The sequence below is a fragment of the Budorcas taxicolor genome, chromosome 1 (assembly GCF_023091745.1).
Source record: "Budorcas taxicolor isolate Tak-1 chromosome 1, Takin1.1, whole genome shotgun sequence".
In the NCBI taxonomy this organism is placed as follows: Eukaryota; Metazoa; Chordata; class Mammalia; order Artiodactyla; family Bovidae; genus Budorcas; species Budorcas taxicolor.
Window position 1 is genome coordinate 151,849,332 of NC_068910.1, and position 16,660 is coordinate 151,865,991.

Below are 16,660 nucleotides of genomic sequence, written 5' to 3' on the forward strand. Positions count from 1 at the left end.
CTATTTACATTACCTAAAAAAATCTTGGAATTCCTCCTTTTGGGTAAAGCACCACCAGATGCGCCTCTTACCTTCTGAAAAGAAAACGAGAGATTGTTAAAATGAAGCCTCTGGGACAGATGACTGGGAGTGGGGGTAGCATCTCAGAGGTTCTTAGTTTTCATAAAGAGGCCAAGAGGAAATGTTCAATCTGGACTAGAGATCCCAGGATAAACAAGAACTTGACCCATGTCCATGAAAGGAGGAGGAAGACAAAGGTAATGGTCCACCTGATCATGCTTTCACCAAATTATCAAGAAAGTGCCTCTGGGAAGGGGAAGCCAGGGGTCAGGGTGAAGTGGACACTTCAAGTGGGCAAGTGTTTCCAAAAGGCTGGAGGCCATGCCCGAGGCCAGAGGAGCCCTGAGGGGATGACGACTCCAGGAGGGAGGCTATTGTTCCCCTGCTATCCACTAAGCCCTGTGCTTGATCCTCAGTGTGCACAACAACTGCTGTTGGAAAGAATTCATAAATATCAATAAAGAGCTGCTGATACTCTGGTCATAATAAGGCCCAATCTAACCTCCCTCAACATTTCTGGAGCTCCCACTGGTGACTGCTTACCACCCTAAGCTCTGTGTATTTTCTACCTCTGGTAGAAGTCCCCTACAGTAGTGAAACTGCTATCAAGTAAGTGGTTTTGCAAAAGAAGTCATTCATTACCCTTTTGATACTCACACAAAATGTTCTACTCTCAAAGAGGCTATTAAAATGTTTGCCTCAAATGACCAAAACTATATTTCCACATGCATGTTCTTCTCATTACTAGAAAAGAGCACATTTCAAACACATAGCAGTTGTGTGAGTCAAACCCCAGCATCCTTTCAAGCAGCCACACGTTAAGGCAACACCAAGGCCCTGCTGCTTCTTTAGTTCACCCTCCTATCACTATTAGAGGCTTCCCAGGTGGCTCAGTGGTAAAGACTCCATCTACCAATGCAGGAGACACGAGTTCAATCCATGGGTTGGAAGATCTCCTGGAGAAGGAAATGGCAACCCACTCCAGTATTCTTGCCTGGAGAATTCCACAGACGGAGGAGCCTGGCGGCCACAGTCCCCGGGGTCTCACAGAGTTGGACGCGACTGAGCAGCGGCAGCAGCCTATCAGTCTTAACTCTTCTTTCCCACATTTCACTATTTGGCATCGAAAGTGGACTCATCTTTGTGATTCTCCCAATAAATTTTTTATAGCTTCTACTATAAGTTTATAGTTCCCACAGGAAAGTAAAATTATTGAACTCTTTAGCTCAAAAGAGTGCGGGGAGAAAGGAGGAGAGGAGCTGCAGGGAGACCTGCTGGACTGTGAGGCTCTCCCCGAATGTGAGAGTCACACCTCAGACTCAGATTAGGTCTGATTCCATTCAGGAAAAAAAAAAAAAAGCAACTACCAGGCTTCCCTGATAGCTCAGCTGGTAAAGATCCACCTGCAATGCAGGAGATCCAGGTTCAATTCCTGGGTCGGGAAGATCCACTGGAGAAGGGATAGGCTATCCACTCCAGTATTCTTGGGCTTTCCTGGTAGCTTAGCTGGTAAAGAATCCACCTGCAATGCAGGAGAGCTGGGTTTGATCCCTGGATGGGGAAGATCCCCTGGAGAAGTGAAAGGCTACCCACTCTAGTATTCCAGCCTGGAGAATTCCATGGACTATATAGTGTATGGGGTCAAAAAGAGTCAGACATGACTGAGCGACTTTCACTTCACTTTAGCTCAAAAACTTGTCTGTCCAAATACTAATGCTACACTCATGTTATAGCTCTTAGAATCTATCTCCTCCAAGGTCTCAGAGTCTCTGCTCCCCTTCCCTCCAACAACCTGCCTCAAAAAACGACGAGATAAAACCTGCACCAAAGGTATATTTAACCATCCACACTGAACAATCCTGGAGGTCACTTGTAATCCCTCTACAGAAGTTTACAGCATCCTTTTGCTTTTTCCAATCTCTCTGTCCCCTCCACTCCTGCATGAAAGTGTGGGGAGAAAGGAGGAGAGGAGTTTCAGGGAGACTTGCTGGACTGTGAGGCTCTCCCCAAATGTGAGAGTCACAACTCAGACTCAGATTAGGTCTGATTCCATTCAGAAAAAAAAAAAAAGACCTTCCTTCCAAAGACCATCACCTCTGTGCCTGCATCAGTCACCACTAGAAATCTACAGGGCTTAAGAAACTGGAATTCCTCAGCCACAGACGTGATTGTCAGGCTCTCTGCTGGAGTTCAGGCTGCAAAGTGAGTGAAGACACGCTCCATCCCTTGAGGAGCTCACCAGCATCAGAGGGGAGCAGGAATGCAAACAAACAGCACAAGGGATTCCAGGGTTAAGAGAGGTAAGTATGACATCATAAGGAAGAAATGATGGTTCTTCTGGGGATGGAAGGGGTGGGCAGGGCTGGTGAGGTAAGAAGAGCAGTGGGCCTGGTGGACAGCAGCTATAGAGCAATTATGCTAGTTGATTGGTTGGTTGGATGGATGGATGAAACATGGATGAGTGGGGGGATGATGGATAGATATATGGATATGCTGACCATAGGGAGTATTGCTGCTGCTGCTAAGTCACTTCAGTCACGTCTGACTCTCTGCGACCCCATAGACAGCAGCCCACCAGGCTCCCCCGTCCCTGGGATTCTCCAGGCAAGAACACCGGAGTGGGTTGCCATTTCCTTCTCCAGTGCATGAAAGTGAAAAGTGAAAGTGAAGTCGCTCAGTCGTATCCGACTCTTAGCGACCCCATGGACTGCAGCCCACCAGGCTCCTCCGTCCATGGGATTTTCCAGGCAAGCGTACTAGAGTGGGGTGCCATTGCCTTCTCCGATAGGGAGTACAACAGATATAAAAGGAATAGGGATGAAAGGAGGGCATCCCCCAAAACAGAAAACAGCATGCACGAAGGCCTGAAACCATGGTGTGTTCCAGGAAAGAGAAGGGGTTTGCTATATCTAGGGCAATGGAGCTGATGCAGTAAGAGGGAAGGTTGGAAAAGTCACAGGGATCAGATCATGAAATGCCTTGTAATCAAATAGAGAAGAGTTTGGACTTCATCCTGCAACAAAGAGAAAGATATTCAAGATTTAAGCTTCAGTGTGCCACAGATGCACACTGGGTGAAAAGATCACTCTGAGAGCAGCATGCAGACTGGGCGGGGGCTCTGAAGACAGCACATTGGAAGGAAGGAAGGCAAGTCAGGAAGCTACAGCATTAGCCCTTTTAAGGCATAACAAGTACTCGGACAAGAACAGCAGGGATGAAGAGGACAGGAAGGAATTTGGGGCTGTTTGGAATGCCCGAATAACTGGACTTGATAACCAGCCTGCCATGGAATGAGAGCAGAATCAAAGGATGTGTAAGCCTCTAGAATTCAAGACAAAGAACATGGTGAGAAAGCAGATAATTCATTCAGTCTGGCAAAACGAGCTTGAAGTACCTATGAGGCATTTGAGTAGAGGAGGCCAGGTCAAAGTCAGATGGTCAGACCTTTAGCTCTGGAGGGACACTGATTGAGAAGTCATCAGCTCAGACACAGTGGCTAAACAAGGCTGTGGATGGCCTGATGAGGACGAGCAAATGCCAGTACTTCCTAGGATGTAGGAACAAAGAATAGAGAATGCAATGGCACCCCACTCCAGTACTCTTGGCTGGAAAATCCCATGGACGGAGGAGCCTGGTAGGCTCCAGTCCATGGGGTCGCTAAGAGTCAGACACGACTGAGCGACTTCACTTTCACTTTTCACTTTCATGCATTGGAGAAGGACATGGCAACCCACTCCAGTATTCTTGCCTGGAGAATCCCAGGGACAGAGGAGCCTAGTGGGCTGCCATCTATGGGATCGCACAGAGTCGGACACGACTGAAGTGACTTAGCAGCAGCAACAACAGGAAGAAAGAAATGAAACGATGCTAGTGACACTGAGAAAGGGCAGTCTGATGGGAGAAAACCCAGCAGAGAATGGTGCCAAAGAAAGCAGAGGAGGAGAAGTTCCAAAAGAAAAACAAGTTTAAAGACTGAAAAACTCAAGGCTAAAACATATCTACCAACTCTGGCAACTAAGAGGTCACTGACAACCTTGGCAGTTTTAGCTGCTTCACAGGAAGGTTAACTAAACAGCAGTGTTGAACTTAAAGCGGGCTGTATTGAGACAGTGAGAGTGGAAGTTTTAAAGCTTCAATTGAAGGATGAGATGACTGAAGCAGGACTCAACTTAGAGTTCTGAGGCATGCTCCCTTTTAAGGTTTAAGAAAAAAGACAGAAGAGGGAGATGCTGGAAATGTAAGAGGGAGTGGAGTGAATGGAGGCTCTGAGGTAGGAGGAAATAGGGCCACGGGGACTGAAAGGGCACAGCTTTCTGTTGAGATGGGAGGAAACAAAAGGAGGACCACTGCAAATGAGCTCCCAGGAGGTGAGGCAGGAGCTCAAGGTTTCTGTCCAGGGTCCCTGTTTGCTCTGGAAGGCACAGGTCTGATCATTTTTGGAGAATGAAGAGGGAGGCATGGGTAAAGTATTGCAGGAAGCATTGGAAGGAACAGGCTAGATGTTCTGGGCAGTGAGAGGGCCCAGCAGAAGGGGAAAGGCCAGGAACCTGACATGGTCCCCAACCACAAGGCAGTGCATGTGGGCAGTACATCCATGGAAGCAGAGGATGACACTGGTGGACAGACTGGGGGTGCAGTGGGGGAGGCGGGGTTCTGGAGGACCGTCAGGAGGCAAGACACCGGGATGAGGGTCAGTTGAGGGTAGCGGTGATAAGAGAATGTTTAAAGTCACAGATGCTGAGACGCAGGCTAAACAGATTAAAACAGGAATAAATGAGTGAAAGAACTAAAATGAGAGAGAACTGTGGTCAGAGAGTGAAACATTAAACTTTAAAATTTCAGAGGCAGAAGTAATTGCATTCTATAATTCTGCCACTAGCTTTGTGACCTGGAGCAAGTTACTTCAAGTCTCTGGGCCTCAGCTTCTTTTTTTTTTTTCAGTCTCCTAAAACTTCACTACTTTATGTTAAGACAGATGATACAACACGAACTTCATCAGAATTGCTATGCCCCGCCTAACAGGAGTACTGAATGGAAATTGTATAGTATCAGGCCAGTGTTAGAATACTTTCAAGCTAACCATTCAGTTTACGACCTGTCTGACCTCCTGGTCTTTTTTCCTCTTCTCCCCACTGTGCAACTGGGGGATCTCTCCTTTGTCCTAAATTTAAACAGAGAACATACTAGGTAGGCTAGGGTGAGAGATGAGATGAACTTCAAATCAGCATTGACTATGGAAGATCAAAGATAATTTATAAGCCATTAGGAATAAGGTGAAGATTGAACAGTATTGCCAAACATAAAATTAATATTTGAAAATTAATAACATCTCCAAACAACACGGATAACCAGTTTAAATACATTAAAACATAAAAGACAACAGTAATAATAGTTACAAAAATTATGTTGTTGTTGTTTAGTCACTAGGCCATGTCTGACTCTTTGCAGCCTCATGGACTATAGCCCACGAGGCTTCTCTGTTCACAGGATTTCCCAGGCAGGATACTAGAGTGGGTTGCCGTTTCCTTCTCCAGGGGATCTTTCTGACCCAGGGATCAAACCCACATCTGCTGCATTGGCAGGCGGACTCTTTACCAATGAGGCACCAGGGAAGCCCATAGAAATTATAGGATAGATACCTTAAAAAAAAATCTAATAAGGGCTTCCCTGGCCGTCCAGTGGTTAAACAATCTGCCTTGCAATGCAGGGGACACCAGTTAGACCCTTGATCCGGGAAAATCCCACAGGCCTCAGGGCAATTAAGTCCGTGGCAGGTGGCAATTAAGAGCCCTAACTACTAAGCCTGTACTCTGGAACTCGGGAGCTACAACTGCTGAGTCCACCTGCAGCAACTACTGAAGCACACACATGGAAACTCGAGAGTAGCCCCCACTCTCTGAAACTAGAGAGAAGCCCTCGCAGCAACGGAGACCCGGTAGAGCCAAAAATAAACACACAAACATTTTTTTTAAACAGTCTAATAAAATAAATAATAAATAAAATAATAATTTTCTTTATTGACAATTATAAAACATTACTGAAGGACATAAAAGAGACCTGAGTCAATAGAGAGGTATGCCATGTTAAACAGTCACTCAGTCAGTATTTATGAAGTACCTACTATGTGCTGGGCACTGTTACATGCTGAGGACTCAGAGGTGAACAAAACAGACCAGACTCCCTGCCCTCACGGAGCTTAGACAATGATATATACTATAGATCAATCTATAAATTCAATGTGGTCGTGATCAAAATCTCAACAGTATTTTTTAACTAGATGAACTGATTCCAAAATCCATATGGAAAAATAAACATTCAAATCTAGGAAATCTCTAGGAAAAAAAATGAACATGGAAAAAGTGCTCGTACTCCTAGACATCAAGACCTGAGGCATCCACACAGGGACACAAATAAGAGCAACATACAGAAGTGAGTGTCTCCAAGCTGACACAAGTGTGAGTAGCAAGTTTAAATATTTTTTTAAATGGCACTATAAGACATTGAAAAAGGCTGTACTTCTCCAGTAATAGTGGGACAACTGGTAATCAATATAAGGAAAAAAGCAGATTCCCACACTTGACACAAATATAAAAATAGATTATAGATGATTTAAAGATCTAAAATGTTAGAACACTAAAACATTCACAATCTCTGTCTCTCTGTGTGTCTTTCACCCTCTGTCTCTCTCACACACACACACTTCTTTTTAAAAATATTAGAAGAAATATCTTTATGACCTTGAGTTGGGAAACAATTTCTTAAGCAAGATAGAAAAAAGCACAACTCATAAGAGAAAAGTTTAATAAACCTAACTACATCAAAATTCAAAACCAGTTCACCTGGCTGTCCAGTGGTTAAGACTCTGCACTTCCAATGCAGGGGGGCAAGGGTTTGATCTCTGGTCAGGGAACTAAGATCCCACATGCTGAGTTATGCAGCAAAAAAAAAACAAAAACAAAAACAACTAATTAAAAAATAAAACTTTCTGTTCTACAAAATAATTCATAAATAAAGTAAAAAGATAAGCCACAGAACATAAGAAAAGTGTGTCTATAACAGACAAAATTTTGGTATCCAGGATGTAAAAAGAACTAATCAAACTTTTAAGAAAAGATAAATCCATAGAGAAATAGGCTGAAAATATAAATAGGCAAGTCATGGAGAAGAAAAGGAGAATGGCCAACAAAAGGAATGAAAAGACATTTCTACCCTCACAGGAGGAAATGCTAAATAAATGCCACTTTACAACCATTCCATTAGCAAACATCAAAATTCTGACCAAGCACTGGTGAGGGTGTGGGGAAACAGACATGCATAATCAGAGCAAACTGGAATGTACATTGGTGCAACCAATATGGATGGATTTAGCAATGTCCAGTAAAAATGAAGATAAGAACATGCATGAGCCAACACTGCCACTTGTAGATCTATTTCTGAAAGAATCTTGCACGGGTTCCCCCAGGAGAAATGTGTAAAACTGCTCATTTGTACAATGTCTGTAGAAACAAACAAACAAAAAAAATGGAAACAATCTAAATGTCTTCAAATGGGAGAACAGAGTAGTAAATGAGAAGATACTCATAAAATGGAACACCAAACAGCTACTGAAATGAATGAAGTATACCCAGATGCATGAGATCTCACTGAAGGGAAAAACTCTAGGCAGAATTAGAGGTAACAGCATGATACTATTTATCTACATCTTTAAAACATATAAAGTCATGCTGCACATTGTTCATGAATGGCCATACTTACATAAAATATAATGACATTCATGGGACTGAGAAACAGCAAGTTCACAACAGCGTTTACTTCTGTGGAGGGAGGGAACTGGAAGAGACTTGCACTTGTAGGGAAAAAAATAAAAAGCTCTTTCCCTCACTAAGAAAAAAAAATTGAAGCAAAAATATCCAAATTTCTTTTATTTCTGATTTTTGTACCCATGAGTGTTTCTGGCATTATTTTCTGTACTTTGATGTACTTTTTTGACTTTTTTTTTTTTTCTATCAGCCAACTCATGTCTTTAACAACTCTGAACGGAACATTACAAGAAGGAAAATATAAAACTGGTTAAGCTAAGGTTTGGGAAGTCTATGAAGGTCTGCCAACAGTGGTACTTCTGTTTCCCATCATCCCAGAGAATGAGAAGCCATATGGGCACAGTAAAACCTCCTCGTGATGAATCCCACTAAGACAATGTTACAGGGAAGACGTCAAGGCCAGTTCTCCCAAAACGCATATCTCACCTCACGCACATGTCTCTTCAGGTGCATGTAGACACTCTGTCCAGTTTTTCGAAAGTGTCTTTCCACGTGTTCCCTTCCAAAGGCCAAAAATGTATTCATGCATACATAGAGTCCGCCTTCAGAATTCTAGAAGAGACAGGTTACAATGTTAGTCAAGTAGTCTAGACACAGGAACAGAGAAGGGGAAGGAAGACAAACAATGACAAATGATGAAGACAAAGTCTGGCAAAAGTCCAGCCATCACAGTCACCTGCAGTGACCTCAAGGGCTCACAGCCACTTACACAACTCCTGCCTCAACCCTGGGTCCCCGGTGCTCTCTGACAGCAGAGCAGTCTCACAGTCAGGTAAAACCCTAGGGGCTCTGGGGAGTAAACATGCCTGCTTGACTCTCCAAACTGGGGTAAGGGGTGATCAGGGATAGAAGAAAGCTGGCAGCTGATCCCATGACCATCATTCCATATAATAATGCTTTTTAAAATTTTACTGAAGTATGTGCTTAGTCGCTCAGTTGTGTCCAACTCTGAGATCCTATGGACTGTAGCCCGCCAGGCTCCTCTGTCCCTGGGATTTTCCAGACAAGAATATTTGAGTGGGTTGCCATGTCTCCTCCTCCAGGCAATCTTCCCAACCCCAGGGATCAAACCCATGTCTGTTTTATCTCCTGCACTGGCAGTCAGCTTCTTTACCACTAGCGCCACCTTTGTTGAAGTATAACTGATTTACAATGTTGTGTTAATTTCTGCTATACAGCAAAGTGATTCTGTTATACATATTTTGTCTTATTCTTTTCCATTACAATTTATCACAAAATCTTCATTATAGTTCCCTGTGCCATCCCTGGACCTTTTGTCTATTTATCCTATACACAATAGTTTGCATCTGCTAATCCCAAACTCCCAACCCTTCCCTCCCCCAGCCCCCACACTTAGCAACTACAAATCTGTTCTCGTTACAAAGACCATCAATTCAATAGTTCTTCATCGTTCTCCCTCACTGGTCAGTGCAAGTCTACAGGAACATAAAGTTTTACATCCTTTTAGCAGGACAGGATGCGTCAAAGATATTGTCCCCTTCCTTCAATGATGCATGATATTTGATGGTGCCCATTAATAAATTATAACAATTCAATAAATAAATAATAACATAAATAAATAATAAAGAATGGAGTCCTCACATTTTTATTGAATACCTGATATGTGTCAAGTGCTTTGCACATATTATTTCTAATCCCAACAGTACTGCAAACTGCTTAGTATTATTTCTATTTATAGTTAAAGAAAAACTAAACATAAGTGACTTGCCCAAGTTCACACAATTTGGAAGTGTCAGAGTTAAATTTGAATCTATTTCTGTTTTATTCCTCTCTGCCATACTTCAAATATTATTTAATTATGGAGATATAGCTATAATGAACAGGCAAGGATATTGTTCACATTTGAGATACTTGATTTTTTTATCCTACCTTTTCTCTCCCTTTGCTTAATGTGCTTCTCTGTAAACTTCTATAAAGTTACTCATCCTTTCCTCAATGAAAATTGATTTTTATTACTATCCTATGAGTTCCACCATCCAAATAATTCTTTAAAAAACAAAAAGTTGAAACATCTGTTAGAATTGCCAACAAACATCGATCAACATTCCTTACAATGAATTTTAGTAGAACACAAATTACAATATCAAAACAGACATTGATACCCTTACAAATATATGAAAAACAATTTTTAAAGTTTCAATATCCCAAGATTGTTTATTTTTTTTAATTTCAAATAAAATTTTCCAACACTGTATCTATGGTTTATAAACCAAACATGAAGAAGCCTTGTCACAAAAAGAACATTGCAACATTAGTTCAAACATGTGCCCGTTATTGTAGCATTTATAATGTGTAAGGCAAGAAAAAGAAAGTCACAAAGAAAGAAGTAAAATGGCCTAAATTTGTTGATGACATTATTGTCTGCATGGAAAATCCTAAGGAATCTACAATCTACTAAATAATTAATAAAACTAATAAGTGAATTTAATTTCACAGGGTCATGGGATACAGGTCAATAGACAAAAATCAATTTCAATTTTATAGCCTGGCAACAAATACTTACAAGTGAAATTTTTAAAACTTGACTATAAAATACCATCCAAAAATCTCAGAATTATATAGCTTGTGCTTCTGGTTAACTTTTTCCCTTTAAATGACATCACTGGAATAGAATAGAAAAGTTCTTCAACTAGAGGCAACACATTGCATTCACCTGATAATAGATTAGGTAAATATTTTCAAAAGATTTTTTCAAATAACTGTTTACTTATTTAAACAGATTCTTTTGCATAGTCATAATCCTTAAGAAAACATATTGCACCATTATAATGGCAAGTTATTCATTAAGCCAATTAAACTGAGCATTCCATAGTGTGATTTAAAAAAAAAAAAAAGAACACTTCCATCCTCTTCCAAAAAAATGTAGTTCAATCAGAAAGTTTTCAAACCAGAAGACATAATTGGGGAAATATTAGACTTGAAACCAGAGGTCCTGAATTGCCACTAAATAGCTCTATGACCTCAACAGAGCTTGTCAGATAGTCTCTGAGAGTCAGCATTTTCCTCAATAAACATACCTCTAGCAAATTCCCACCTCGCAGGGCTTCGTGTAGTTCAAAGGGGAAGAAACACCCACTGTGCTATAAGTCATTATGTAAAAATTGATAATTATTTATTATGAGTTAAAAGTTCTATGTGCTGCATGTATCTCCTATTATCACAATTATTTTCTACTTGGGGGAAAAGAAGGAAGAAAAAGGTCAGTCTCACAGCCACACAGGCTGGGGATAACAAATATTAATTTGTCATAAAATGTATTAGGCAGCTAGTGGGAGAACCAAGAAATTAGCAAGCAGGAGAAGAAAAACGTTCAAGTACAGCATTTTTCTTAAGAAAAATATAGAATAGCTATATAATACAAGATTATGTAATCTCCAATATAATCATAAAGCCTCTACTAACTTCATTGCCAAGAATTTTTTACTTATTAAGGAATTTGATAAAAATTTAATATACCAAACATCCAATATTAAATCTCTGGAGTCACTTTATACTGTCACAAAGTCCATAATTAAAGAGAAGAATGCTTGGGCACTCATAGACAACCCCACGTAGGGAAGGATTCTATTCTAAATACCCAAGGACATCTTCCATCCCACATATATGCTGGCCTCTGAAACAGCCTATGGCCCTCACTAGAGGCTCTGAACTGGAAGCACTGCCCCAGGAATCTGCCAGTAGTTCTAAAAGTTAAGACACACTAACAGAAAACCCTTTAAAAGCTACTCATATAGAACAAACACCTTAGTTTAACCCATCTAGTGATCTACACTTTCTTCTCTCTTGTCTCCTTATTGTCTGTTTATACAAGAAGGTCCTGCATGATTTCTTGGCTGCACTACTGGCCACATGAAGACAAGTGGTATATAGTCCTTTTGGGGGCAGTTATCTTAGTGACGGGGAGGATGGTCAATGAGAGGAAGAGGGTGAGGGTTTGAACACTCTTAAGAGTCAAATTAGCTCATTATTTCTCCTTTGCTGTGACTTCAGGAACCCGAGAGGAAAAATAACTAATTTGTACAAAAATATTCACAGATGAACTATTTAGGATAGGAAAACAGCCCCCAAACAGAGGAACTAAGAACCTGAGACATATAAACACAACAGATACTGCAACATTATTTAAAATGACAAATATATGAATCGTGTGTAATGTGTACAGAAAACGTGTAGAATTGCATGTAATGTACATAGGAAAATAATATTCATGGAACACATGCTCATGACAAGGAAGAAAAAGGAAGAGGGGAAGGGAGGTTGTAGGCTGACAAAAACCTGAAATGAAACTGGAACAGATCAAAGATTTTATGTTTAAGTTCTTGACTTGGGGGTCTCAGCCTTACCCCCCATTACTTCTGTGCTTGGTGTAGAGAGGTGTTTCTCATACTACTGTCGTGAAGGGCCAGGCTATTTTGTTTTGTTGCACTTCTATTCATTAAGGAAAGGTACGAGGTTCCGGTGGTCCTGCTGCGCATGGCTAGTTCTCACCTTCACCCAGGCGTGAACCGAAGTGTTTCAGCACCACAAAACTCAAGTGGGTCTATATCCTGTTCAAACAAACTAACCCACTGCTGGGGCACTTGGAAGTGGCCACAATGGCAAGCTGCTATAGAAATTTCCAAATGCTTACTCTCAATGTTCGAGCTTATCTCATGGCACCAGTCAGCTGACCACACTTCAAGTAGCATTGTTCTAGAGTGAGGTGAACTGCCCAGTGCTGAGTGTCTCACTGTCAGGAAAGCATCTCTTCAAGGACCTCCAGGGACACCAAGCAAGGCCTCAGGCCTGCAGAGCACCCCACGTCAGAACCAGGGAATTCCCTGGTGGTCCAGTGGTTAGGACTCTGCACTTTCACGGTCGAGGGCCCAGGTTCAAAATCCCTGGTCAGGACACTAAGATCCCACAAGTCGCACACCCATCGAGCAGTCCACCCTGCCAGCCACTGCCCATGACCGATTCTCACATTCCTCTGCTCGACCCCATGCCAACGGTCCTTAATTCCAAATCCACTTTCTTTTCACAGTTGTCAGCATCTTCTTCACTGAAATCTGTAGCAGGGAAAGCCCTCACTTCCTTCACTTGGGGCCACCACATTCAGAAGCTCAATCACTCATGCATTTGCTCCCTGAGGGAAGGAAAATTGGATGACACTCATCACTGAATTGCAAAGACAGTACCTGAGCAGTACAGAGCAGGACTGAACAAACATTTCCGGGAGGAATGGAAAGTTTTGTGTGGTTATTTGTCATTCAGTTACATAGCTTAATGTCTCTCTCTCAAATCAGCCCTCGGTGCCCTTCTGACCTGGATTTGAAATACATCTCAGCTCAGGCTCTACTTCAAGTCTTTCAGCATAACTAAATAATGTGAGTGCATGCTCAGTCGCTCAGTAGTGTCTAACTCTTTTGACCCTATGGACTGTAGCCCACAAGGCTCCTTTGTCCATAAAGAATGAGAATCATCAAAAGAAAACCGAGGGCTTGGCACAGAAGAACGGCCCGAGGCACCAGCATGAATACTGACTTTTCAGGTTTCTGTGGCTAAAGTCACCCTCTTTGCAGCATGGACACCAGGCCTGCTGTGTCCCAGCTCCCCTACCTTCCATAACCAAGCTGGCCTCGCAGGGTTCTTCAAGGTAGCAGTGCCATCTCCACACCCCCATCCCTTCCAGAGGCCAGCCAGCCCAAAATGGCCAGTGTGTGCTTCTCTGCATTTTCTTGACTAAAGCAGATTCTAATTATCATTTACATAATGCACTGAACAGAAACTGGGCCAAGAGGCTAGACTTGATTTAGAAACCCGAAATTGCAGGGAAGTCAAGAAATATCACTCAGGGCTTCTCCAAGGCTCCCTAAGAATTCCCTCTGACAACTTTTCCCACCCCACGATCAAACCCTAAGAGACAGAAGCCACATTAGAAACCCAGGCAATGTCTGTGCCCCATCTTCAATACATTTCAATACAGATACAAAAGATACAGAGCCATTCACTTATGACTTTACATTAGATGACCCAGCCTACTATTCAAAAGTAACATCAAAGTCACCTTGTTTTACACCGCTTGCCATTTAAAAGAATATTAAAACACTGGGGGAATATAAAGGTCAAGGTTACAAGATGTTTCAGAGGAGCAAAGGAACAATCCTTTTAAATAAAAATACACCACATTGTCAATCACTAGGTGTTCAGAGAACTTTGTTTACAACAGTGTGTACTTGGAGACCAGCCTCTGCTGGAAGTCAGGAAGGGAGAGGGAGCCTGTGTGGGCCACATACTCTGGAAACAGAGTTCCACGTAACCCTTGTTTGTATAACATCAGAACAGTGTGGAAAACAAGCGGTCATTGCCCAAAGAGAAACATGATGTAGGTAGACAGAGTCACAGCTCATCCAGGTCCAGGACAAATTACGTACCAGCACCGGAGAGGGCTGTGACTCACACTCACGCGCAAGGGAGACGAAAAGAACAAGAACGCGGTACTTTCTAGAGTGTTATTTGAAAATAAAAAGAGAGACGAACCAAATTAACTGTTAATAGAGAAAAGAAATAACCCGCATGCTCAAGAAAAGATTTGCTTAGTGATTTATGGTGCATCCATGAAGTGTAACACTCTTCAGCCATTTAAAATTTTCTTGGGGGGGACTTCCCTGGTGGTCCACTGGTTGAGAAAACGCCTTCCAATGAAGGGAATGTGGGTTCAAGCCCACATGCCGCAGGGGACCTAAACCCGTGTGCCACAACTAGAGAGCACGAGCGCCGCAACAAGACCCTGACACGGCCAAAAATAAAATAAATGTGTTTTTAAAATGAAATAAAAATAAAACTGACTTGAGATGACTATTTACTAATAGGAAAAGCTGTACATGGTATTTTTGAGTGAAGAAAGCAAACAACAAAAGAGTGTGTATGATCTGCTATGCAATATACAAACACATACACACTCCATGACACAGGATATCATATCAGCATTGGGAGTTGAGATGGGATTTTTTTTTTTTTCTTCACAGTCTTTTGGCATTTTCTAATTTTTCTTCGGGAACATGGACTCACTTTTTAATAATATAAAACAGGAATACTTTTCTTAACTGAATGTATTTAGAATCAAACAATAGAACAGGCAGTCATTCCAATGTTCCCTTTGCTTAAACCAAGTTTTCCTCAGGCTTTCACAACTTCACCTTTAAGGGGCTGGCTATTCTCGCTACGCCAAGCAAAAGCGTGGTTCGAAATAAGTAGGAGATTATCTCGGAACAAGTAGCTAAGGAAATGTGGGAACACGCCACAAGTAAGAGAGGTAGGTGATCAGGGAGGCAGACAAGAAAGTGATTACAACTGAGAAAAAATGAAGCTAATCAAGGACACTGTACCCCAGTTGGATGGCATCCAAGTTTACCGAAGGGGATGGTCTGTGCAGAGTCTGGAAAAGAAGCTGTGAGAGAGCATGTGGTTGTGATGTCTTCTCCGGGGGTGCAAGAGAAGAGGGTATGGGAGGATGTGGGACAGGAAGAGTTTATTCAGCAAAGAGAGAGACAAGCAAGCTTGGTGTCCTGATAACATCTGCATCCCAGCAAGGAGAGAGAAAATAACAGAGAGGTGTAAAAGATAATTTCTGACAGAGATAAGTGACAGAGGAGCCTGAGATTGGAAACAAGAGAGTTGGGGTCTTGATACAGTGTGGTGGGGGTAACACGCTGTGGGTGGCGGGGAGGGAGGGCTTCCTGGAAGGGCAAGATCTCAAAATGAGGGATCAGACAAACAAAACGAAGAAAGAGCACACACTCTAGATGAGAAAGCGTGTGCAAAGGCCACAACTCCCGGAAAAGCTTGGCTGTGTCGTCAAAGGGACAGAAAGAAACCCAGGGTGCTGGAGTCGGGGGAGAGAGAAGACAGGCCTGTAGATGCACTGGGGGGTTCTCAGATGAGAAGCACCATAATCTCATCTACTTTTTTAAAGATCATTCTGGCTACCACAGAGAAAATTATGGAGAGAGGACCCAGAGAATACACGGTTCCCAGGCTACCGTAAAGCCTAGGCTCCCGCTGTCCAATTCAGTGGCCACTAGCCACGTGTGAGTAGGTGACCAAAAAAATCAGTTTCTTGGTCATACTGGCCACATTTCAAGTACTCAGTAGTCACATGGGGCTAGGGGTTACTACACTGGGCAGTGCAGACATGGAACAATTCCATCATCCCAGAAAGTTCTTTTAGACAGCCCTGTCTAAACAAGGTAAGACGATGGCTGAGCCTGGGGGAGGCAGACAAGGAAGACGGGAAAGGGGCTGAGGGCAGAGATGGGGAAACTGGGGCAGATTTAGGATACAACTTTAGGATACAGCTCAGAAGTGCAGAAGACAGAACTGTAGAAGTGTGTGAGAAAGGGCAGTTAGAGGTCAACCCCTAAACATTTTGACTCATTACTTCATAAGACTTCCCATCTTCTCCCCTCTCAACTCTTTCATCGAGCAACCACCTGTCTATTAATTTAGCCTCTCGGGTCCTTCCATACCTGTATGGTATATATGAATATTCTAATGACCGGAACACAGATTGTCCAGTACAATCTGGCTCCTAGAGAAAAACAAACAGACAACAGTTTTAAAATAAAAAAATTATGTGCATGCAGATGGGAAGCAAATGTGCAATAAGAAAGTAAAACAAAGTTCCAGATCCAGTGCAGCAAGCATGCAATCCACAGAAAAGGGAAACAGAGGAAAAGTACCATCAGAAACATATACAGGCTGAACAGCAAGGAAAGACT

General features: G+C 42.3%; 1 protein-coding gene across 4 annotated transcripts in view; it reads right to left on the bottom strand.

Annotated features, from left to right (window-relative positions):
* USP13 (ubiquitin specific peptidase 13) overlaps positions 1 to 16,660 on the bottom strand; it is a 134,125-nt gene that overhangs the window by 101,630 nt on the left and 15,835 nt on the right. For all 4 annotated transcript variants that reach the window (XM_052642414.1, XM_052642413.1, XM_052642416.1 and 1 more), the window contains exons 2-3: positions 8,307 to 8,432; positions 14 to 74 (exon numbers count right to left, since the gene is read on the bottom strand). In XM_052642414.1, the coding sequence (XP_052498374.1) occupies positions 14 to 74; positions 8,307 to 8,432 (187 nt within the window). The remainder of the gene's footprint in view (positions 1 to 13; positions 75 to 8,306; positions 8,433 to 16,660) is intronic.